We start from the raw sequence: 26,752 nt of genomic DNA, 5'->3' as shown, positions 1-26,752 counted from the left end.
TAAACACATGATTGTTTGCTAAAAACAGCTCCAAACAATATTGCAATTAATTTACAAATTTTCTATTATTCTACAATTCATCGTCTAATTCTGCAGAGTTTTTGCATTTGCTATCAAATTTTTGTGTAAAATGCCATTTCCCAACTACTACATGATGCCGCTTTCAGTGCAGTGTATTTGTCAAATATTCTTCCTTAACCAGTGCAGGAAGTTCTTCAACAATAATATAATTTAGCAGATAATCTGTACATCAAAACAATACACTTAACTAAGCATTAATAACAACAACAAAGCACTGCAGATCAACTATAATACACTACAACACATAAAATTGTAAATTCACTGAAATACGTTAATTATAAAAAGAAAATATACAAATAACATGAATATTAAAAAAAAACATGACTAGTTAACATGAATATTTATTTTAATAATTGAAGTGTACTCACCTTAATTTTCTATGCATCAAAATTATAAAATATACATGCAAGAGTTTTATTGTATTAGTCATTTGATCTTTGAATATGTTTATAATCATTAAGTTTAATAGTTGAATGTGTTAGTTTTAATAAATTTAGATTAAAACGTTATAGAATTCTTTGTTTTGTTTCAAGATTATTTTAACATATCAATAAAAGATTGTTATTTTTGATAGAATTGTTTTTCTTTTTTTGTTTGACCTTTAAATATATATTATTTCTTTTATATATTTTTCTAAAAATAATAACATAAAACGCAAATTTCCATTTGAGAAATAATCAGAATTCAAATTCCAACTAAAGGATGAACAAGACAAACAAGCTCCGTTTCAAAGGAATCCATCATAGTTGGAAGAAAACTTGTAGAATTTCATTAAAGCCGCCCAAAGTACCTTTGGTCAGATAAATAAGAACCATGAAGAAATGAGTAGAAACCAAGATGCGTATATCAAAAACATGGAGATGAAGATTGGCCAATTATTCAGACAAATATCTGCTTTGCCAAGTTCAAGTGGAGGATTCACCGGTAACACCAAAGACATTCCTAAGAATGAAATGTAAGGTTGTTGATACAAGTTTATGGGAGATTATTGAATAGTGTAAAGATGAGACAACTAATGAAGGTGTGATCGAAAGAGAAGAGAGTGGAAATCAAGGTGACAAAGAGGAAAGAGGTGTCACTTTTGATCAACTCATTGATGAAAACCGCCCTTGGAGAAGGACAAAGAAACAAATTCTGACTGAACCAAATCCTTCTTTACCGGATTATATTAAACCATCATTCCCTATAATTAAGAAGAAACCGATTCAAGAAGATGAAGCAGTGGTGTTTCCGAAGTTCAAGGAAATGTTAACTACTCCTCAAGTAAGTATTTCGTTCCATGAAATTTTAGAACTCATGCCTAAATCTGTTAAATTTATGAAGGCATTACTAAAGGGGATGAAAGAGAAAGCGGTCAAAGATCATGTAAACATGATCGGAAATAATGACGTGGTAATATCTCAAGCTTTGCCATCAAAATTAAAAGATCTAGGTAAGTTTACTATTTCTTACAATATCGGTGAGGTGAGTATTCCGCATGCTCTGTGTGATGTTAGAACTAGCATAAATGTCATGCCACTAAAAATGGTGAAAGACTTGAAAGCGGGTGAGATCACACCGAGTAACATGACTCTCACTCTAGCTAACTCATCTGTTCCTCAACCGGTTGGTATTTTCTGTGACGTTTTAGTACATGTTGATGGACTAGTATTTCTTGTGGATTTTGTAGTGCTGGATACGAAAGGGGATTCAGGAGGATTTGTGATTCTCCGACGATCATTCTTGGTGACCGAAAAAAATAAAGATTGATGTAGAAACTGGTGAACTTATCTTGAAGTTCAATAAAAAGAAATTTGTTTTCAATTGGGAATTTGGATATTTGCTATCATCTGGTGGAAAAAGGTAGCAAGGTAGACAAAGGACAAAGAAGGAGTGAAGTTACCGGCGTAAGGGTATCCCTTGCGCCTGGCGTAACTTAGACTTGGATCGTAAAGTTAATGATGTAAAACAAACGCTTGATGGGAGGCAACCTATCGGTAAGAATTTATTTTAACGTTATAAGTGAATTTTAAATTTTTAATAATGTTACTACCTTTGTTCCTTTATACAAGGGACAACTCACTTTTTAGGTTCATTGAATAACTAACTTATTTGGTCACTTTATAGACTAAATACATTGATTATTCAATGAATATAAAAAGTGAGTTGTCTCTTATAAAAAGGTACAGAGGTAGTATTTCTTGTGTTATGATGTGAAAGGGAAAAAATGTAAAGAAGATAAGAAAGAAAGAAGAAAAGAGAAAAAGAAAAGAGAGAGGAAGTTCAGCCCGTGGTATCACCATGTAAAACGAGTTTGATGCATGTGGAAGAAAGAAATGTTAGGATTTTGTTTTGAGAATGATGGCTATTTTGTGCAAAAGTTTGATAACTTCGCTTATATATGTGTGTAAAATTTATCACCACGGCTATTAACAAAATTTATAATAAAATATAAGTACTATTTTAATATATTTATTAGACTATAAGGACAAATCCTTTTTGTAACGAAAAACATAAAAAAAATTGTTGGTGTTGGAAATCGAAGCAAATAACCTTTTATCTATCACAACGGTTATTATTAAAAACCGTGATGAAATATATTAAAATAATAAAAATTCAAGCGAGTGAAAATAAGATATTACTACGAGTTTTTAAACGGCCTTCGTAAGATTATGTTACCAAATATTTATTTTGTAGTAGATAGAGTTGCAATTTATATGAATAAATGTGTTAAGGTTAAGAATATAACTATGTCAAATAAAATCACTTCTAAATTTAGAACACAATTAAATAAATCAATTTTAGGGTTTAGAACTGAATCGCATAGGAGCACTTTAAGATTTAGAACTCGGTCGGATAGAATCACTTATTGAGTCAGTGAGAGCTTAAGACTCATTTGGGTGAATCACTTTTAAATTTTGAACTTTATTAAAGTTTAGAGCTTACTCAAGAATATAATTTAGAGAATATAGTTTAGTCAGATAAAATCAATTGTATATTTAGAACTAAGCTGGATAAAACTAATGTAAGAGATTCAAATTTTGTCGAATAAAATTAATGTTTATTTTTTAAAATTTACAAATGTTTATATTTTATAAAACTTTAATACATTATTAACTTTTTATTTTTTATTTATTTTTAATTATAATTGTTTATAAATTTTAATTTGTTATCATATATAAATCCTAAACCAATTTATTCATTTTTCCTATTTTATATTTCATATTAAATTAAGTTTTTCAATTTAAGGTATAAATTACAATAATAATTTGAAAACTTATTGGAAAAGTTGTTTCTTGATTTGGTAATCCTTGATTTTGTTCCTCGTAGATGGAAAAATAATGTGAATGTATCTCCTTGTCTCACCTCTTAACATTTGATATTAGATTTTCTCAAGAGAGGAGAAACAAAGCTCATCTTCAAAGGTAATATTTTCAAATATAATTAGTCTCATATGATATCTTGAGTTGCAAATGATAGTTATAACAAATTTAGTAAAACAAAACTTAGTTTTATGCTTATTGATATTCTGAGACATCACTAGGAACACATTTTAGTATCATTGTTGTTCCTCCCTTCTTTGGAACCACATGTACGAGACTTATCCATGAACTGTCAGAAATCGGATAAATCAAACATACATCCAACAGCTTCACCACTTCCTTTCTAACTACCTTCTTTATTGTCGGATTTAGTCTTCTTTGGGATTGTACCACTAGTTTGTGAATCCAACAACTTCACCACTTCCTTTCTAACTACCTCCTCCATCAGTATCTTGTGCATGCATATTATGGGGGCTAATTCCTTTCAAATTCTCAATGGTCCATCCCATAGAACTTTTGTATTTATTCAATACATGTACCAATTTCTCCTCCTCTTTTTCTTGTAGACCAAAACTTATTATTGTTGAACAACTCTTCTCAGAGTCCAAATAAACATACTTTAGATTCTCAGGTAGCTGCTTCAATTATGTAGTTGTTTCAGACTCCTTTTTGCTCCCAGCTTCCAATGAAACTCTTAAATCCTTCCACCAGTGTGGTTTGGATCTTAGTCATTGAGGTTGTGCTTCCAACACTTCTATCACTTCTTTCTATTTCTCATCCTCACTCTCCTTTATTTATTGAGCTGACAAACTGAAAACTCTTTCCAAAGGTAATTTGAGGATTTGACTCTTAATAGACTGAGCTACCACTGTGTCTAACATTTCAACTATATTACTCGTCCCCTCATCATCTTTGTATTTCATAGCATTCCTAACATCAATTTTTATCTCTTCATCATAAACCTTGAGGGTCATGGTTCCCTCCTCAATATTTATAATGCATCTCCCTGTTTCTAGGAAAGGTCTCCCTAAAATCATAGGGATCTCTTCATCTTCAGGCATTTCAAGTATGAGAAAGTCAACAGGAAACACAAACATATCTATCTTTATCAAAATATCTTCCACTATATCATAAGGTCTCTTCACTGAGTGATCAGCAACTGAAGTGTCATTCTGGTATCTTGAACTGTACATATTCCCAACTTCCAATAGATGGATAAAGGTATAAGGTTCACACTAGCCCCCAAATCAATAAGTGCCCTCTTGAATTTTCTATCCCAATTGTGCATGGAATGGTGTCCGAACCCCTATCTTTTTTTATCGGAATCTTCATATCCTGCAAAATAACACTGCAAGTTTTAATCAAAAGTATATGTTCAGTGTCAATTGTGCGTTTAATTTGGCATATATTGGCATCTGCTCAAGGGCCTCAGAGAATGAGATATTGATTTCAAGCTTCTTAAGCATCTCTAAAAACTTCTCAAAATATTTCTCATGTTGATCCTTCTTCGTGTTTCTTGAAGGATATGGGAGTCTGATGGTTGATTTTGACTCTTTTGGTTTTTTCTCCTCAACCACTTTTTGTGTGACTTCTTCTTCAGTAATTTTCTAGTTATCCTTTATTTCCAGATCCACTTCTAGAAAATGGTTTTCTTCCTCTGATTTGTCTTCAAGGATCTTAGTTGATTTACCACTTCTAGTTATCTCAACACTCACATTATAATGTTCTCTAGGATTTGTCAGTGTTGCACTAGGAAGAGAACCTTGACCTTGAGAACCTGTTATTTGTTGTGTTATCTGGCCCATTTGAACTTCCAGATTCTCAATAGAAGTTGTAGTGTTCCTTTGATTGTTTCTTGTCTCATTTTGGAATTGGGAGTTTTCATCTTTTCAATGGCTAACTTCCAATCTGCCTTCTTAGGAGCTTTTCATTGGTATTGCTTTTGGAATTGATTCGGTTCTAATACTGAATATGACTATGTTTTTGAATATTTTGCTGATCTTTTCAGAATAAGTTTGGATGATTCTTCCAACCTGGATTATAAGTATTAGAATAGAGGTTGTTCTGCTTCATAAAATTCACTTCAATTTTTTATACAGTTGCAACACAATGTATGATATAATGAGGTTCACCGTAAATTAAGCATAGATATAACAATCAGACATCACTAGGAACACATTTCATCATCATGTCTCTATCAATTTGAACTAATATATCTTTAAAAGAGTCAAATGGAATTGTTTGAGCTGTTAAAAACCAATCAGTGTATCTATGGTCGCAGTCACAACTTGAGCAGTAAAGTTGGAAAATAATTCAAAGCTAATTAATTTCTTCAGAATTTCATGCTTTAAGCTCTAAGACATTTTATATGTGCTAATGAATAAGAGATATCGATTGCGGCGCTATCCTAGGATAGCGGCCCGGAGCGGTGACCCTCTGCTATTGGAGGAGCGGATCATAGTAGAACCTCATAGCAGAACTTAGCCATCCTAGTAGAACTTCATTAATATTAATACCAAAATTGCTATTTGAAACAATCCATAATGAACAAGTTTGCATAACCACTGTTTCAATTTGTTAACTGTGTATTAGAATATCTAAAGCCATAATTACATTTTGATGACTTTTGCCTTTAATTACTGATGAAATTTACATAATTTCTTCTATGAATGCAGCCTAACATGAAGAAACCTCGGTAGTCATTGTTTTTACGATCCTGTTTCTTTATGGTGTTGTGTGTACGGCTTCTAAGGAAAAGGCTAATTTTATAGTTCATATGGCGAAATCAGAAATGCCATCCATTTTCACACACCATTCACACTGGTTTCAATCGACTATGAGGTGGATATCTCCTTCAGCCCAAATTCTCTACACTTATGACAGAGTTGTTCATGGATTTTTCACCACTTTAACTGTCAAGAAAGTGCAACGGCTGTCAAACCAATCTGGGATTTTGAAAATTTCACCTGATAAAAAATATCAGCTTTTCATGACTAAGAGTCCACAATTTCTTGGATTAGAAAGAATTCATGCCACGCTCCCAGCATTGTCAAACAAAAGCATCGAGGACATACTTGTTGGTGTTATAGAAACCAGTATTTGGCCTGAAAGCAAGAGCTTTGATGATGCTGGGTAAGGGGCCATTCCCAGCACAGGGAAAGGAAGATGTGAAACAGGTACAGATTTCAAAATCTCAAACTGTAACAAGAAACTGATTGGTGCCAGGTTCTATCTGAAGGGTTTTGAGGCCGATGCTGGTCGTCCGATCAACACAACCAAGGAAACTAGGTCTCCACGAGACAATTATGGCCATGGAACCCACACAGTTAGCACGACTGTAGGGTCTCCAGTGAGAAACGCAAGTCTTTTCGGTTACTCTTCCGGTACAGCACGTGGGATGGCACCTGGGGCAAGACTGGCCATATAAAAGGTTGGCTGGGAACGTGGTAATATTTTGGAGTCTGATATTATAGCCGCAATTGATCAAGCTATTGCAGACAACGTCAATGTCCTTTCATCATTGATCGGATATCCAGCACTTGAATATTACGAGGATATCGTTGCAATAAGAGCCTTTGCAGCAATGGAGCATGGGATTATGATATCTTGTGCTGGAGGCAACTCTGTTCCCGGATCTTCTGGTATCACCAATGTAGCACCTTGGATAACCAAAGTGGGAGCTAGCACAATCGACCGAGATTTCCCTGCATATATCACTCTCGGAAACAATCAAAGTTATACAGGAGTGTCTCTTTACAATTGTAGTTCTTTACCTGATACTCCTGTGTCGTTTATATATGCAGGGAATGCAAGCATTCATGATTATGAAGAAGAAGGGATACCTAGCGAGTGTGATTCGGGTTACTTGGCCAAAGAAAAAGTAACTGGAAAGATCGTGATGTGTGAGTCTGGAATCACTTATGGTCCGGAGAAAGGAAATACAGTGAAATCACTTGGTGCTTTGGGTAGGGTGTTGGTCAACTCTGCTGTTGAGGTAGAGGAGTGGTTTGCAGATCCCCATGTTTTGCCAACAATAATTGTCAAGTTCATAGCAGCAGGAACAAAGTTTGGGGTTGAGGTGTCTCCGGTTGTTGCAAGCTTTAGCTCACGAGGCCCCAGTTCAATAACCCTTCAAATATTGAAGCCCAATTTAATTGCACCGGGTGTGGGTGTTAACATCTTAGCAGCATTTACTAAGAATGATAGTCCCACGTTCATAAGCGTACCCCTGTGTAAGCTTCCACGCCTCGAACTGTGATTCAATGGTTGAGAGAGTGAACCGAAACTTTGTAGGTTCCAGCAGCCCCCACGTTGGTAAGCGTAAGCCTGTGTTTAACAACATTCATCCTTTCTTCAAACACCACAGCAAAAACGAAGGATAATTGAGGTTTGTTATACTGTGGTGTTTCTTTATGTCATAACTATACTTTCTCTGCACCACAGGTTTCCATATTTGCAGCTGAGTAGTTCAATGCACAGAGGAAGCTCAAATAATCATCAACTGTAAGATCATAGACTAGTCCGGGACGTAGTGCAAGAACAGGGTCCACGTGTTCAGCCCCAAAATCAAAGGGTGTCGCAGGCTTTTTGTTATCATTGTAAGCCGGATAAGCAGTTGTTATCAGCGCAGAACGAATGGCAGTTGGGCTCCAATCTGGATGAATGGACATGATTAAAGCTGCTATCCCACTGACATGAGGGCATGACATGGACGTGCCTGAGTATATGTTAAAGTCGACGCCCCTAGAATCCCAATTATTTATTAGGATCAGAAGAAAACAAATATTTTTTTTATTAGAATCAGAAGAAAACAAATAGTTTTTTTATGGCTTTACCTTCTTTGAAGTTGACAACTATTGTCTGCAAAACATGGGGTTTTGCCAACAACTCCTCTCCCTGGAAATCAAAGTTGGCAAACACCATACCGAAAGCACCAAGTGATTTCACTGTATTTCCTTGCTCAGGACCATTAGGGATTCCAGATTTGCACATCACAATCTTCTTACTTTTTCTTTGGCCAGGCTACTTGACACACACTGGCTAGCTTTTTGTTCTTTATCATGATCAAGAATACTTGCATTCCCTGCATATATAAACGACAAAGAAGTATCGAGTAAAGAACTATAGTTGTAAAGGGACACTCCTGAAATTTTTTTATTGTTTCTGAGAGTGATATATGCAGGGAAATCTCGGTCGATTGTGCTAGCTCCCACTGTGGTTATCTAAGGTGCTACATTGGTGATACCATAAGAACCGAGACCAGTGTTTCTGCTGCAAAGGTTCCTATTGCGATGAAGTCCTCGTAATAATCCAGTGATATATCTCCGAATGACTACGAAAGAATATTGACCTTGTCAGCAATAACTTGACCAATTGCGGCTATAATATCAGACTCCAAAATATTACCACGTTCCCAGCCAACCTTGTATATGGCCACTCTTGCCCCAGGTGCCATCCCACGTGCTGTACCGGAAGCGTAACCGAAAAGACTTGCGTTTCTCACTGGAGACCCTACAGCCGTGCTAACTGTGTGGATTCCATGGCCATAATTGTCTCGTGGAGACCTAGTTTCCTTGGTTGTGTTGATCGGACGACCAGCATCGGCCTCAAAACCCTTCAGATAGAACTTGGCACCAATCAGTTTCTTGTTACAGTTTGAGATTTTGAAATCTGTACCTGTTTCACATCTTCCTTTCCCTGTGCTGGGAATGGCCCCTTACCCAGCATCATCAAAGCTCTTGCTCTCAGGCCAAACACCGGTTTCTATAACACCAACAAGTATGTCCTCGATGCTTTTGTTTGACAATGCTGGGAGCGTGGCATGAATTCTTTCTAATCCAAGAAATTGTGGACTCTTAGTCATGAAAAGCTGATATTTTTAATCAGGTGAAATTTTCAAAATCCCAGATTGGTTTGACAGCAGATGCACTTCCTTGACAGTTAAAGTGGTGAAAAATCCATGAACAACTCTGTCATAAGTGTAGAGAATTTGGGCTGAAGGAGATACCCACCTCAGAGTCGATTGAAACCAGTGTGAATGGTGTGTGAAAATGGATGGCATTTCTGACTTCGCCATATGAACTATAAAATTAGCCTTTTCCTACACACAACACCATAAAGAAACAGGATCGTAAAAACAATGACTACCGAGGTTTCTTCATGCTAGGCTGCATTCATAGAAGAAAATATGTAAATTTCTTCGGTGATTAAAGACAAAAGTCATCAAAGTATAATTATGGCTTTAGACATTCTAATACACAACAAATTGAAGAGCATATCTTAGACATTCTGATACACAATTAACAAATTGAAAAGCAGATCTTAGACATTAAATTTGAGTAACAAATAACAAGATGAAGAACTTACTGATTTAGGACTATACAGTCCTTGATGAAACAGAGGAGAAAAATGATATCCTAAGTTTTGATAACGACAACCATACAAATAAGTCTTGTTTACTTAATTTATTTGAAAATATTACCTTTGAAGATGAGTTTTGTTCTTCCTCTCATGAGAAAATCTAGTATCAAATGTTAACATGTGAATCAAAGAGATACATTCACATTATTCTTCCATAGGAACAAAACAAAAATTACCAAATCAAGAAACAACTTCCCTACTAAGTTTTCAAATTATTATTGCATTTTATACCTTAATTGAAAATTTTAATTTAATATAAAATATAAAATAGGAAAAATAAATAAATTGGTTTAGGCTTTATATATGATAACAAATTAAAATTTATAAACATAATTATAATTATAATTATTTAAATAAAATTTAATAATATATTAAAGTTTTAAAAAATATAAACATATTATAAAATTTTAAAAATAAACATTAATCTTACATTAGTTTTTATCCAACTTAGTTCTAAATATACAAGTAAGTTACAAGTTCTAAACTTTAACCAAATTGAAAATCTAAAAGTGATTTACCCAGATGAGTCTATTATAATTATAATGAGTTCTAAATCTTAAAGTGATCCTATTCGATTGAGTACTAAATTTTAATATTGATTTTATATAATTGTGTTCTTAAGTTAAAAGTGATTTTATCTCATCCAGTTGTATTTTTGACCACGTTTTAAGTTTAATATCGAATTTTTTCATATAAATTATGATTTTTAAAGTGATTATGTTGAAAATCTTGGAATGATGAAAATTTGGATTGAGAATTAAAATCATTTATTAATTTTAAACTGATAATAATTGAGCACAAATAAGAATTAATATCGAAGTAAATTTGAAACATTTCATTTTAGTACCAAGTAGGAGGGAACACAAATATTAGTAGTGTATATACATTCCAATTTGACCAAATGGGTTGATATCCAATTTTGTAAATGAGTGATGACATATTACCGAGCCATCTAGACACAAACGTCCATGCCTCCGAATCAATTCGGTTTGGTTCGGTCCAGATGAATTATTTTTTTTAATCTAAACGGGTGAAATTTAATTAATTATGAATTAATTAATTTTAACAGTGAAAATTAATTATTTATTAATTGATTTCGTGGAAATTAATTAATATTAATTAATTAACATTTATAACCTGTCACTCATCAAAAACTAGTATTAACCTAGTTTTATTGGGTTTGGCTTGTCCTCCAAGAATGAGTCAGAGTATGACTTGTTGACCAAGCAAAAACGGACAATAATGGGTCTGAAACTTTCAACTCCCTCCCATAATTTTCTATTCACTCAGTTGAATCCATTACTTATAAATAGAGTTGCTTAGTTCATTTGCCAACCACTCCAGATTTTTGAACCTTTCAGAATCTCTCTTCTCCATCTCATTCTCTTCATCTCAAATTATTTTTTATGTTCTAGTTTTCGAGTGGCTTATCACGCCACCAACGATTGAATTATTTATAGATCCTACTAGTTGTTTAAAAACCATTTGAAGGTGTGTTTCTCTTCGAATGATTCCTTATAGTGCAAGTGATAATCTTAACTTTGAACAGACTGTTTTATCCTGGAGAGTCGTCGAAACTCGACTGCATTGCATAATTACGGCGAAAAGTCATAAAGAAAGCGACCCAGTACGCGACACGTCTCGATAATTTTCTTTGTGGAACTTTTTCAAAACCGAAACCAACAATTTTAAGACGTTGGTTTAACTTCCATGGCTACCGAGTGAATTATCGATACTACTATGGTCGCTGCTGTGTCTAACAAACCATTTAAGTTTGAGGGTTTTCACTTCAAACGTTGGCAAGCTAAGATGAAAATTTTCTTAACTTTAAATAAGGTTGCCCACGTTATGACTGAGGATATCCATGTTGCTCATTCTAAATCAACCGAACAAACTAATGGTAAAAACCCTATGGATTCAGATGGAAATGCTAAACTGATGAATTTGTTGCGAGTAATTTACAACTCAGGAAAGAAATTGCCTAATGGCATGAAAGTGACTATCTCTACAAAAATTACATTTTGAAAATAGCATTGCTGACGATCTGTACGATTACTACAGTAATTGCAAGACTGCTAGACATGTACGGAAAGCTCTGCAAAAGAAATATGATACTGAAGAAGGATGTGCAAAGAAGTATGCTTTCAGTCACTACTTGAACTATAAAATAGGGGATGAAAGGTCTGTGGAAGCTCAAAGCCACGGAATTCAAAAAATTTCTCATGAAATCGTAACTGAAGGTATGCCCCTCGATGAACAATTTCAGATTGATGTTACAATTGACAACTTGCCTGTCGGTTGGAAAGATTTTAATTTTTTTTACTTAGGTACAAAATAAAAGAGTTTTCAATTGAGACTCTGATCACTCGCCTCTGAGTTGAAGAGGATGCTAGGAGACAAGATTTGAAAGATGAAATCTTAGTTGTTTCAACATACAAAAAGAAATTTGGTGCGGTTTTGAAGCCTACGGAAAGACCATTACAGAATCAAAACCGCAATATTGTGAACTGAATTAAGAATGAGAATTCTTATAGAGATATGCTCCGATAGCTAGGCGGTAACCACCACCTGAAAGAAACGACACTTCGGTGTTCATCAGTTTTAATTATCGAAGCCAGTTCATACAGCTAAGAGATGTAAGAGCGGGACAAAACTTGTTGTTGGCTCAAATGCTCAGGTTAATCTGAATGATGAGTAATTCATTGTTATGATCACTAAAATCAACATGGTTGATAGATATGATGGTTTGTGGATAAACATTGCCGCTTCTCGTCATATATGTTATGATCGTGTTATGTTCAAAACATATGTGAATACTGAAGATAAGAAAGTATTGTTATAATATGCTCACACCACTAATGTTGTTGTAATTGGAGACGTGGAGATGAAATTTACCTCCAAAAAGACTTTGATCCAGAAGGACATCATGCAAGTTCCTGAAATTGGGAAGAATCTTGTTTCTGTGTTTCCTTTGAATAAGGAAGGGTTTAGTCAAACTATAGGTGTGGATTTGTACACCATCACTAAGAATGATATTTTTGTTGGGAAAGGGTGTGCCACTACCGCGCCGCGAAAAATACCTGAGCGCATCGCACGTTCAAAGATACAACAGATTTGCCATCGAACTTTATTTATTCCAAAAGGAAAGGGAAAATGTCGATAAAACTCAAAGGGAGAGAAAAAGGGTGAGGAAGTCGATTATGCAAAGGGAAGGTATTAGCACCTTTCACATCCGTTGTACTCAACAAAAACCATTTTGATTGTTCTTGCGAGAATGAGTGTTATTATCTAAAGGTTACCTGCGAAAAGAAAATATAAGTTTATTAATTAGTATGGTCGCCAAGGATTCAAACCCTCGTGCCTACGTACTCTCATGGTGCAATGAGAAAATTAGAGTTTCGCAGTTCGTGATAGAAAATATGGATTTGTTGGTTATTTTTGGGGAATAATTATATATGTATTCTAGAAGTGCTTCGATGTTAGCTGATTCTAATCCTAGTTCGGATGCTCTAAACTTTTAGTATGACTGCTAAGGAACGGATTATAACAGTTATTTTATGAAAAGAAAAGTTGTTTGCTTGAAAAGAGTTTGAGAGAAAAAAAAAGGTGGATTGAATTGAAAAATAAAAAGAGAAAGAGTTGCTTGAATTGAAAAAGTGTTATAGAATGGGAAAAATGTTGTTTGGAAGTTGAGAAAATATTGTTTGGACCAAGATTGTGTTATTTGAACCCATATGTAGGTGTTTCTAAACCAAAGAATGTGGCGTTTAACTAATGGATAGTGATTAGCTAATGCAAAATTGTAGGATTTCGCCTAGATTCGGGGGATCCAGACTTACAAGAAAGGGGTTTGCTTAAGCGTGGAGCTTATATGGCAGAAATGAAATGAGGTTGCCTAAACACGAAGTTTACAAAGCATGAATGATTTTCCTGATCACAGAGCTCATAGGGCATGCATGAGTTACCGGAGCATGGAGCTCCACATAGAAAAATAAAAGAAAATTGTCTTCCTGAGCACGAAGCCACTGAGAAATGCATGAGGGTTGTCAGTGCACAGAGCTTCACGAGGCAATGCATGAAGGTTGTCAGAGCACAAACCTCTAGAGGGAAATACATGAAAGGGGTATTGGTTCAGAGATGGGTGTTTAACCCTAAGGTGACTAACCCAAAGAATATATGAATGTCAAAGAGAATGTATGTTTGGTCCAATAAAATAAGTATTGTGAAATGTTGATTGTTGAAGCGTCGTATGTGGGGAAGACAAATTCAAAGTCATTTGATTTGAATTGCACTAAAGTCTATGAACAAAGGTGAATATTTTGAATAAATGGGGCCTACGTCATGTATTCAAAGATACTCAAAACAAGGATAGGAAAAATCTCTCTCATTTTTCTCTGTTGTTGAAGGCTCGTGGCGCACAATCCGCATCATAACTGACGGGTGTCTACAAAAGTGGAAGATTATTTTTGTGTGCTTGAAGGATGAAACTTAGCAATCATCAACGCCTTAATGTCCAGAATCTTCAGAGCCTTGCATGTGCAATCTTGAGATTGACTTGAGTGATCCAGTGCAGTGCAGGTACATAGGTCTAATCAACTCAAGTATTTAAAAGACTTTTGATCACTTGACTGGATAGGGGAAGCAAGCAAGTTAAGGCAAGTGATTAATTGATCAACTAATCAAAGGACAAAGATCATGCTAAAGATATTTTGAGCACAAAGATTTTAATTGAATACTAAGAGCATAAAGAAGAAAAAAAATTAACATGTATTTTCATGAATTAAAAATGGAAAATATGTGTGACAAAAAATAACAATTGATTACTAATAAATTAAATTCCCTGCATAGGGTGCATTGGATCAGGAAGTGTATTTAGAAAAAGGGCGATGGGCTTGGTAAGAATTGAGCCCAATGTTGTTATTTACCTTGTTGAAATCAGGAAAATGGTGTAGTATAAGGTAAAGGCGTATGGGCCCATGATGGAGGCCTAAAGCGTTATTGTTTGTTGTTTATTTCTTTTCATAAGGGAGTGTGGAGTGGAAATTAGGGGCGCTGGAAATGGATCCATGAGCATATGTGGCTTTTGAAGCTAAATGTGCAACCAAGGCAAGGCTAAAGGGAGAGGGGAACAAGTCATTCGCATTTTAAGTTTGTTATACTACTCTCTCTCTTTAAGATTCTCATCGTCGGAGCTTGCTCTGCCGTATCGGAGGCGGCGGAGCTGAGCCAAAATGATCACTAACACCACCAAATTAAACCTCTCAACCTCCTCTCCATCTATCTTACATCGATTTTCTCTAATTCTCTAACCATTCTCAAAATCGAATTAGATTATTCATGAACCCAAAAACTTAAAAATCGAAATTAAATGAAAATAGATGGCGAAATCGAACCAAACCCTAGGGTTTGGTTCCTCTATCTCAATGCTACATATTTATAATTTTCTATTATTCTATTTATTGTTTTAACTATTTATTCCATAACTAATTTTTTTTAATTAAAAAATCAAATATTATCTCTTTTTCACTAAACTTCTATATTTTCTTAATTATTGTGTTTATTTATTTAGTAAAATTTAACTTATTAGAAAATCATAGGTCCTTCCATCTCCCACTAAATTAATTTGGATAGTTAATTAAAATTAAATTAAATTGTGTCATTTTATTAAATTATCTTATATATAAAAGTTGTCAAATCACTTAGTAGTTTTTGAAGGACATGTTTGTAATTTTCTATTATTCTATTTATTGTTTTAATTATTTATTATTATTTATTTCACCAACTGATTTTTCTAATTAATAAAATACTATCTCTTTTTTCCACTAACTTCTATATTTTCTTAATTATTATGTTTATTTATTTGGTAAATTTCAACTTATTAGAAAATCATGGGTCCTTCCACCTCCCACTAAATTAATTTAGGTAGTTAATTAAAATAAAAATAAGTCTTGTCATTTTATTAAACTATGAGTTACTTAGTAGTTTTTGGAGTCAAAATTGAAGATATATTTGTAATTTCCTATTATTCTATTTATCATTTTAATTATTTATTATTATTTATCACACAAACTAAGTTTTTTTAAATAATAAAATATTATCTCTTTTTTTCACTAACTTCTATATTTTCTTAATTATTATATTTATTTATTTAGTAACATTTAATTTATTAGAAAATCATGGATCCTTCCACCTCCCACTAAATTAATTTAGGTAGTTAATTAAAATAGTAGATTAATTCTATGAATAGATAAAATCAGGAAATAAAAAAAGTGTAATTTAGTCTAAATTTAATTTATAATGATCCTATCATTTAATTTAGCAAAAATAACGATATTAATGATATGTTTAATATCTTTTTTATTCTCTATCTCTTATTTGGTGTTTATTTGATCTCTTAAAAAAATTATTTATAAAAAAGTGAGTCCCTTTAATTTTTAAAACTTATGGCATTAGTAATTTTCATCTAAATGTAACTAACAACACCAAATAATGTGTAATATTGAACTTAGTCACGGTTTAACGGCACAAAAATCAATAACTAAAATGTGTTTTTCATATTAATTGAATCTTTACATAAATTAGATGTTTTTGTGCGTTGCACAGGTATGTTTTATTTAAATATTAAAAATAAATATTATAATTTAAAAAATATTAATATGAAAAAAAATTATATTGATTGAATTTCTAATTTCTAATATAACTTAGTTGTTTTGATGTTTTATAATATCCACTCCAAACTCATACACGCGTGAACACCAATATTTATACTCGTACTTGTACTTATGAATATTTAAGTACTCATACACATACTCATTAACTAGTGTTTTTAATAAAAAATAATTCATTAATTATAATTTATAATGTAATTTTAAGTTTTTAATAATACTAAAAAAAATCGGATTTTTTATTAAAATAACCCAGTTTTTCAAAAAAAAAACACAAAATAACCCTGATTTAAAAAAAAATCCCAAACTACCCCACTTTTAGGAGGAGGCGTCAATCCAATTGACGTCTCCTCTTAAAATTAGAGTGGAGGCGCCAATTGGATTGGCTAGGGCACATGGTGCAGCCAATTCAATTGGCGTCAATTGGACTGACACCTCAGTGTATTTTGTAATTTTTTCTCAAAAACAGTCTACGTGATACATAATTTCGAAATCGGATCAATTCATATTAATATAAATTCCTGTTTACACAAAAAAGACTAATGTTGATGACCGGGATCACCTAACCGACCTCCGGTCCCACATTCCCTAGCTACCCGAACTTGTGGCCCTAACCCACGTTGATGATTCACCACTGGTGTTTGAGCATCTGAGGACCCAGGAACATCACTACCAACTGCAGGAGATTGCCTGTTGAGATAGTCAGACAAATCAGCATAGTCTTTTGTATGCAACGGAGGTGTACCGCCATAGCTGAGTTCATGACCCATGCCAGAGTAGTTGGGGTGTGTTTGACTTGTTGGTGGGCGACCAGGACGGTTGAAGGGAGACATTGGTGTGAATGATGCGTCGAGGAAAGGTTGGAAAGATTGTTTGGTGTTTGGTAGAGATATGGTTGTTGAAGGTTTTGATTTTGTGAGGTTTGTGCTTCTTGGCTATGGTGGGAGGAGGGGCGATTGGTGTTAAATGATCGTTGAGTGTTCTGGCTAAGGCGGCTTTGGTAGGGTGATGTGTTGGGTGCGAAGTGAAGGAGAAGAGCGATCCAAAACGCAGCGGAATTTAAAATTTCTCCTTTAGTGATCCTTACGAATGGGCATGATCAGTGATAGAATCGTTACCTCTTGTGGCGATTGTAACCTTTGATGCAGATCTACAGAGCGATCACGAACGTTGAACAATGACAACGCCTCTACTCAGTCCACACGAACGGATTCCTTCAATCTCAGTGTTAGTTGCTACGAGCGAAGGCTTTGAGTGAGTGAGTGAGAGAGAGAGAGAGAGAGAGAGAGAGAGAGAGACGAAATTGCAACTGCACAAATGCTTCTACACAAGGGTTCTATTTATAGAACCACTTGTGTGGGCTGCAAGCTAAAAAGCCCACTCAAATCTATGTGGCCCATATCTTATAATATGCCAAAATCACTTAAGTGTGTGGTACCTTACCATATTTCGTATTCTACTTAAGTACACCGTACCTTACGATGTTCTACAATTCACTTAAGTGCACCGTACATTACGGTATTCCTTAGTTACTCTATCTCTCATCAATCCGTCCTTTTGTGTGTGACCCTGTAGGTTTTTGCGGCATTGGTAATTATATTAAATCACGTATTTAACATAATAAACAGTAAGCGGTATCTAGCAACACATCACTGCTACCCAAGACACGAAAATGTCATGTGATCTGAAAAATCCTTTTGTGATAATACTTATGTGTATAATTACCCTTTTACCCTTATGTCTATATTGAACACAAGGCATAGACCGTGTCATCCTTGTCCAGTTCAATGTTGGATCCATAGACATTTATCCTGTTACGCAGGATGGGCAAATTCCATCTAGGTCACTCATGTCCCTTAGCATGCTTCGTGGAGTACCCATCAACTGTCTTTATGGTCATCCAGTTACGGACAATGTTTGATCAACAATAAGGCACTCGACTTTACATCTAGGGTCCATAGTGGTTTCAGGTCGAAGGGTGGTATACACCATTATCACCATGAGAATAACTTATGACACTTTGCATAACATTCTATATAGTATTCTCATAGCGGGTCAATCCAGTATAAATATTACTCTTAATATTCATACTTATGTTTAAGACTTGATAACTCCTTATGCATGATCCATGAGATGTGATCATCAGTCTATATACATAATAGTGTTAATGCTTTAATGTTATCCCACTTCATAATAAAGCTCGACTATGGATACTTTAAGAATAGTGTCCTTATGTTTAATGTGATCTCATGATTAAGTCACACTTGATACATTAAACGGACTATCTATTCTAGGGACTTTATTAGACAAACATAATAAAGAAAAAACCTTTTATTATTAATAAATAATTCGATACAAGTACAAATTGTATCGGCCTCTAGGGCTTACACCAACACGAAGCGATGTCGGGTCTCTGGTTGATGATTTATTTGTTGGTGGTGGTACGGGGTACGCTCTTGGTAATGTGGTTGGGTGTATGACATGTTAGGGTTATATGTTTGTATGTTTGTGGAACGGAAAGTTTGACGGATAGGGGTTGTGTGTAGTCGGTCTGACAATGTTGTTAGGGGTTAGATGTTGAGGCGTCTGGTGTGTAAGTTTGTTGGCGTGGGTCGTATAGGTACATATCCTTGGCGATGAACTCAAAACCAACCGATCTGTACCAAGCCATATAAGTATGACTTAGTTTTTCTTCATTTGGCATCACTGCGTCAGTTAAGACATGGTCATGGTGGTGCTTCCATTTGTGACACTCAGATCTAACGAAGCTTTTCCATGGATTGAAATTCCATTGGTCGTTAACTTTGCGCAGATGCCATTCTCCTAGGTTTGCTGGGGGATCGGGGATGTGTTGAAGCATACCAAACTGCAACTTCACACGATCATTGTTGTGCATCTCCACAGTTTTGAATCTTATGATCCATGTGCATGCAATCCATACGGATGCATCTTCTTCGTTAATTTCATGGTCATGATCCAAATTTAGGTATGGACGCCAAATGAACTGAAATGTGAAAGTAAGTTAGATTATAAAGTTGGTAGAAGAAGTTAACAAATTATAACTAAATAATGAGATTATTATCCATACATCTGTCAGTCGAAGGTGATCCAAGAGATTGCGATACTGGGTAATACAATGTCTAGGACATCTGTTATAACTCATACCACGTGTTGATCATCTGCACCATAAAGGTAAAAATATTAGTTAGAGATAATAATCGTTAAAGTAAGTAAATATATAGCATTTTAAACAACTTACTTTTGTGCATACGGAATGTGAAAGGGTTGTTGTTGACGGGCGCTAGGGATGGTAGTCTTGACCAACCTCATGCTTGGAGCAAAACAACATATCCAGAAAAGGTAGATGTGTCTTTGTGTGAATTTTTACACAAAGAGCTATAAAGATAGGTCAGACAAGCGGATCCCCAACTGTAACTTCCTATTCTATCTACATGTCTTAGTAAAGGTAAATACATAACATGCATACTCGAACCACTACCTTCGGGAAATAAAAAATAACCAATTAAAAGCATAATGTAAAACCTAGTTTTTATTATTCGAGCCCCTTCGGTAGAATGCTCATCTAAATGTAAACTGTTATAATATGACTAGTATCCAAGAGGTTCATGCAAATTGAATTCATATGGGTTTTACCATTTACAATTTTACCTTTAATAGGCAGTCCCAATAGCATGTAGACGTCTTCTAACGTCACGGTACACTCACTGGTTGGAAACCAGAATGTGTGTGTCTCGGGATGCCATCTTTCGCATAACGTGAGAATGAATTTATTATCCACCGACCAAGACATAATTTTGCTTATATGTCCAAAACAAGCGAGTTCGACATACGGTTGAATCATTGGATCCATGTGGACATATTCGTGGACCCGAGTACGGAACCTTGAAACATCCTATAAAAGAAATAAAAAAATCTTTATTGAGTTGATATGTTATTAAAAGGTACTCTAGACAAATAACAAAATAATTAAACGCTTACATAAGTTGCTATGTTTGCAACTGTTCCTCTATGTGATTCGCTCATTGTGAGGATAGACATCTTGTCGGAGATGAAAGAGGTTGGTGCAGATGAAAGAGGTTGTTGCAGATGAAAGATTTGATGTTTGATAGGAAGTAGTGAGTGATGATGTGGAAGAAATGTTAGAGTCACTTTCCTATTTATAAGCAAAAGTGTGGAAGCTTGGAAAAATGTGTTTGCATGTGGTAGCCAAATGAACTAGTGCCCATGTGCATTTTTTACATGGTGTCTCCAAATGGATTGGCACCCATGTGCAAGGATTGTAAGAAGGCGCTAATTCATTTGGAGCTAGTGTTTACATGTGTGACATGTGGCTTTCATCTCTCTTGCATGTTGGACACATCACTTCCGTCTAGCTTGCATGTTTGACATATCACTTCGGACTAGCTTGCATGTTAGACACATCACTTCATACTTGCTTGTATGTTTGACAAATCACTTACCTATTTAAATGTCTTACTATCAACATCCAACAATCAACACACATTCATCTGCAACAAGAAATTAATTTTCATCTACACCAGAAATATTACAATGTCATCTTCACCGAAATATAGTGTCAATGTTCACTACAATGGTGAGACACACGAGTCTGAGTTATACGGGTTTTGTTTTCGAAACACTGATACCATTCGACTTACGATCAAGAGAAATGAAAATTTCTTGCATTTGAAAAAATAAATTCAATCTTGCATAGGATCTTGTATTGTGTCAAAGATCACATATCAAAATCCAATTTTTTTAGAGCGGTTAACGCAAGTTTTTCCCGTTAAAGGTACATGATGATGAAGATGTTGAATACATATTTGTTAGTCACGAACATTCTGGCTGCAATTGTATTGAGTTGTATATTACTCTTCAACCAACTATACCATCTCAGCAATCTCAAATAACTAGTCAGGATGAATCTAATGAATTTGATTCACAATACTCAGATGACACCGACCCAGAAGCAGAAGCAGAAGTCAATGTCATTGATGAAGAAGAAGAAGAGACCGAGATACCGGTCGATCATATGTTGAACAACGATATTGAAGGTGATGATCAACCAGCGCCATTACCTCTTAGTCATGTCTACAATCCGCCTCAACATATGACAAACATGGATCTACATGAGGATAAAACATCCAACCGTGTTTTTTATAACATGTATCCACGATCATAAGGTGAGTTAAAGGTGGGAGACATGTTTCGCACTAAAGAAGAATGTGTGCGAGCTATCAAAAAATTCCACATGAACAACTCTGCTGATTTCACAGTGAAACGCACTGATTCGAAAAGGTATGTCATCGAATGTCGTAACATCCTTTGTAAGTTTCGGTTGACTGCGTCTTACAAAAAGAAAAGCGACTCTTGGGAGATAGCTTCAATAGACCCATCTCACAGTTGCATTGCAACTAATGTTGAACAAGATCACCATAAATTAAGTGTGGCATTGATATGTCAAGATATTTTACCGCTTGTTAACAAAGACCCATCAGTGAAGGTGAGTATAATTATATCTCATATCAGAACAAATATAATTATACTTCATCTTACAAGAAAGCGTGGATTGCGAGGACAAAGGTTGTTGAACAGGTATTCGGCAACTAGGAGAATTCATACAAAGAATTGCCACAGTTTTTGTGGGCACTAAAAACATATGTGCCAGGAACTGTTGCAATTATGGAGACATTGTCAGCAATGACGCCAGACGGAACCTGTGTTACTGGTAATAGAATCTTTCACCGTCTCTTGTGGGCGTTTGACCCATGCATCAAAGGTTTTGCATTCTGCAAACATATTATTCAAATTAATGGAATATGGTTATACGACAAATACAAGGGTACTTTGCTTATGGCGGTTGCACAAGACGACAACAACAATGTCTTTCTCATTGCCTTTGCTCTGGTTGAAGGTGAAACTGCTGGTGGTTGGGTTTCTTTCTTCGACATCTCAGAACGCATGTGGCTCCAAAAGCCAAACTCTGTTTAATTTCTGATAGACATGCTGCCATTGAGGGTGCTTACAATAACCATGACAACGGGTGACATGATCCTCCTTCTACCCATGTCTATTGCATTAGACATATTGCACAAAACTTCATGCGTGCAATAAAAGATAAGAACCTTCGCAAGAAAGTGGTGAATGTTGGGTATGCTCTGACTCAGCCGTCATTTCAATATTACCGTGATGAAATTAGACTATTTAATGAAGATGCAGGAAAATTGTTGAATAACATACTAGTAGAGCAGTGGACAAGGGAATTTGACGAAGGCTATCGATTGGGCCACATGACAACAAACCTTGTGGAATGCATGAACGACGTTATCAAAGGCATTAGAAATCTGCCAATAACCGCCTTGGTCAGATCAACCTATTATAGGTTGGCTTCTACCTTCGCAACCAGAGGTGAAAGATGGAGTGCGATGTTAATGTTTGGGCAAATATCAGTAAGTGTTGCATGAAAGTCAAGAAAGAGGAGAGCATCAAAGCTAGCACACGCGCTGTAACAGTCTTTGATTGTCATAGGTAAAATTTCAGCGTGTAGGAAACAATGGACCACAATGAGGGGAGTCCAAATTTAGCCTATGCTGTCAAACTAAACAGAAGTTGGTGCGATTGTGGAAAATTTCAGACCTTTCGCATTCCTTGCTCCCATGTCATTGCAGCATGCGTACATACTCGCCAGGACGCTTATAGCCATCTATCTAATGTTTACAAGACTATCACTGTCATTAATGTCTATAGTAAAAGCTTCTCGGTGCTACCAATGGAGGAATACTGGCTTCCATATGAAGGTGACATAGTTTGGCACAACGACGAGATGCGTAGAAAGAAAAAAGGACGGTCAAACAACACACGTACTAGGACAGAAATGGATACGACAGATAAAATGATAAGACTATGTAGTATCTGTCGTCAATCAGGACACAATAAGAACAACTGTCCCAATCGAGGAGCATCATCTGAGTCATAATCTTTTTGTAACATTGAATTTTTGTAACCTTCAATTTTTATATATCATTAAGTTTTTGTTACAACGAGGTTCACAACAAACATCACTACAACATAAGCAAACTGAAAACATAATATTTCTAACTGATTACAACAATCAAAATGATGTCATCTCGTCCGAACATCGTTTCCCTAGCATCCTTATCAGTTTTCATTCGCACCCAACCAAAGAAACTGTCGAGTCTCCCAATACTTCTAATTTTTTTCCCTTCTGGTATTTTCCCATCTAACCAACGAACTATCTCCCTCTTCAGTTGATCGAAAGTAGTGATGTTCCAGAAGAGCATCAACATCAGAGGTTTGTCTCTCGAATAAACCACTTTTCCATAGCGATGACGAACACCAAACATTATTGCAAAATGATGAAATGAGATGTGGAAAAATGATTCGCACAACACCTCTATTTATAACAAACTTTTTTTACAACATACACTAAGGTATCAATCCAATTGGCGTCTCCTTTCAAAACATACACATGAACGTCAATTGAATAGGCTACACCATATGCCATAGTCAATCCAATTGGTGCCTCCACTCTAATTTTAAGAGGAGACACCAATTGGAATGGTGTCTCCTCCTAAAAGTGGGGTAGTTTGAGATTTTTTTTTGAAAACAGGGTTATTTTGGGATTTTTTTTGAAAATTAGGGGTATTTGGGTAAAAAATTCAAGAATGTTATTATTGAGTAAAAAAATAAATAAATATTATATAAAAATGCATACAAGTTTAATAGTGATGTATTTAATAAATTTGATAAAATTAATTTGTGTACATACAAATAAAAATAAAAATACTTAAATATATGTTATGCGAGAATGAGACGGAGTGGATACTAAGAAACTCATATCCACGTTCATATCCACTTATTTTAATGGGTAACATGTCTATTTTGTAGGGGTTTTCTCCTACTGTTGTGAGTAAATTTTGCAAAAACCCGTCGAGAATGAACCCAACTTTAAAAGATTAAATGATCAAATAAGAGATAGAGAATGAAAAAGGTATTTAACTTATCATTAATATCGTTATTTTTGCTAAATTAAATTATATAATCATTATAAAATAAATTTAGACTAAATTATACTTTTTGATTTTCTGATTTTACCTATTCATAAAATAGTCATCTATTTTAAATTCAAACATTTTAGATCTTCTCTCATTTTTTTATATATATATATAAAACCGATGAAAAGTTCATTTTTAACATGTATTTTTATTTATAAAATTTCACAATAGATTTATATACCATAGTTTATCATATTTCACACGAAAAAAATTGTCATTTAAAAATGAAAATATCGTCAATTTTAAGTGCAAAAATAAGATATAGATTTAAAATTATTTAAATTTAAAATAGTAAAATCAATTTTGTGAATAAATGAAATAGAAAGACTAAAATTATAAATAAATTTAAATTTATTATAACTCATGAGAAAAAACATTTATTAGACTTTATGAACTTTCAAATAATAAATATATTAAAATAAATTCACAAAACAACAAATACTACTCATTTTAGAAAAATATTTTTATACCATTTTGATTGAATTTAATAATATTATAGTGCATTTTTATTGAGTGTTAAATAGTTACGAATATTTTTTCTTTTTCTTCAATTTTATTAATTTATTTATATTAATATAATACATAGTATAAACTTAAATTTAAAAAATAAATCATTTTAATATATAATATTAATAAATTTCCAAAATTTATGATGAAATAACCCATTACACTTTATTCAAAATAAGATAGGATTGACAGGCTATCATCACGTAAGAATCAGATAAATATTAGACTAGAATCAGAATACTAAATAAAAATTTGTTACCTTTATGATATTAATGAAATCATTTTTATAAAATTAAATAAGCTTATGATATAAAAGTGCATAATAATACATGTTGTTATGTGAATAGGGTATGAACAGGGTCATTTATCCTTATTTTTAATAAAAATAATTAAACAATTATAATTTATCATATAATTTTAAGTTTTTAATAATATTAAAAAAATTTATGGATGTTATTATTGACTTAAAAATAATCGAACATTTATATAAAAAAGCATATAAATTTAATAATAATATGTATAATAAAATTGATAAATTAACTTGTGTATATAAAAAAAAAAAAAAAAAACACTTAAATATATGTTGTGCAAATATGAGACGGGATGAAAATTATTTTACAAGTTATTCTCCAACCCAAATTTTTAAAATATTTTAATTATAAATATATGACTCTCTACCTAATTAGCATCTCTATCGCCCATCTATAAATATATGACTCTCTTTCAACTATATTTTAACTTTAGTCTTTTGACTTGCATAAGAAAAATTAAATTTGAGATGACAATGTCTCCGTTTATCCAAAAGTTCATGTTATTGTGTCTGTTAATGTTGTTATGTATTCATGATGTTCTTGGGGCACATGTGAATGTTACTAACTCTTTGAAGGGAAATTTAGATTTAACCCTTCACTGCAATTCTGGAGGACCGGCACCCATTGATCTTGGAATTCAAGTTCTTAAACCTGGTGCTAGTTTTGATTGGAAGACTAGTTTTGAAATTAATGGAAGATATTACTATTGTAGATTTAAATGGAATACAGAAACTCATGAATACTTAATATACAGAGTTGATAGAGATACTTGTAGAAATTGCAATTGGTATATTACACAATCAGGACCGTGTAAGGTTCAATCTCCTAATAAATCTATTTGCGATTCTTGGAATCTACCACCAATGTAATACATATTTTTATCTCTTAATAAATATTGTACTTAAGTGAATTTTGAACTCAATATAACAATAATTTATCAATATAATGAGATTTTGGGTTTTAAAAATATAGTTTTGTTTCTTCTTCATCTTCTAATGGAGGGATGATTTACAGACAATTTTGATATAGAATCACCCTCTTAATTTTGTTTACTTTTTTATTTTAATAGATTATTTTTACATACAATAAAAGCTTTTGTGTGGGGTCTCATTGCTTTATTTCTTTTCCTCTTTTCATTTTATGTTATTAATGAGTTTGTGAGTTTGTTTGTAATTTCATCTTTTTAATTTTAGAAGAATTTGTATTGTTCTTGATGTATTTACTCTAACCATTTGAATAAATATTATTTTGATTTTATCAAAACAATAATTAATTTGTGAGATTTTAATTACTTTTAAGAAATATATTTTTTTTAAATGTCAGTCTTTGTTTGACTGAAAAATATCAAGTTAGCATTTAAGAATGATTTT

At 33.9% G+C, this 26,752-nt stretch overlaps 2 protein-coding genes and 3 pseudogenes across 2 annotated transcripts; 3 read left to right on the top strand and 2 right to left on the bottom strand.

Moving 5' to 3' along the window:
• Window positions 1–935: 935 nt before the first annotated feature.
• LOC127123760 (uncharacterized) lies at window positions 936–1,830 on the top strand. The gene is made up of 2 exons (XM_051053956.1): window positions 936–1,005; window positions 1,103–1,830. The coding sequence occupies exons 1-2, from the start codon at window positions 936–938 to the stop codon at window positions 1,828–1,830; spliced, it is 798 nt and encodes a 265-aa protein (XP_050909913.1).
• Window positions 1,831–4,594: 2,764 nt separating this feature from the next.
• On the top strand, window positions 4,595–7,641 carry LOC127123759 (subtilisin-like protease SBT1.7; annotated as a pseudogene).
• On the bottom strand, window positions 5,936–8,137 carry LOC127123758 (subtilisin-like protease SBT1.7; annotated as a pseudogene).
• A 46-nt stretch (window positions 8,138–8,183) lies between these two features.
• LOC127123757 (subtilisin-like protease SBT1.7) lies at window positions 8,184–9,670 on the bottom strand (annotated as a pseudogene).
• Window positions 9,671–25,855: 16,185 nt separating this feature from the next.
• On the top strand, window positions 25,856–26,251 carry LOC127123756 (S-protein homolog 2-like). The gene has a single exon (XM_051053955.1). It carries the CDS (start codon window positions 25,856–25,858, stop codon window positions 26,249–26,251), a length of 396 nt encoding a protein of 131 aa, XP_050909912.1.
• The last annotated feature ends 501 nt before the right edge of the window (window positions 26,252–26,752 follow it).

Source organism: Lathyrus oleraceus, chromosome 2, assembly GCF_024323335.1.
Source record: "Lathyrus oleraceus cultivar Zhongwan6 chromosome 2, CAAS_Psat_ZW6_1.0, whole genome shotgun sequence".
Taxonomy (NCBI): domain Eukaryota; kingdom Viridiplantae; phylum Streptophyta; class Magnoliopsida; order Fabales; family Fabaceae; genus Lathyrus; species Lathyrus oleraceus.
This window is presented reverse-complemented; position numbering and strand designations above follow the sequence as displayed.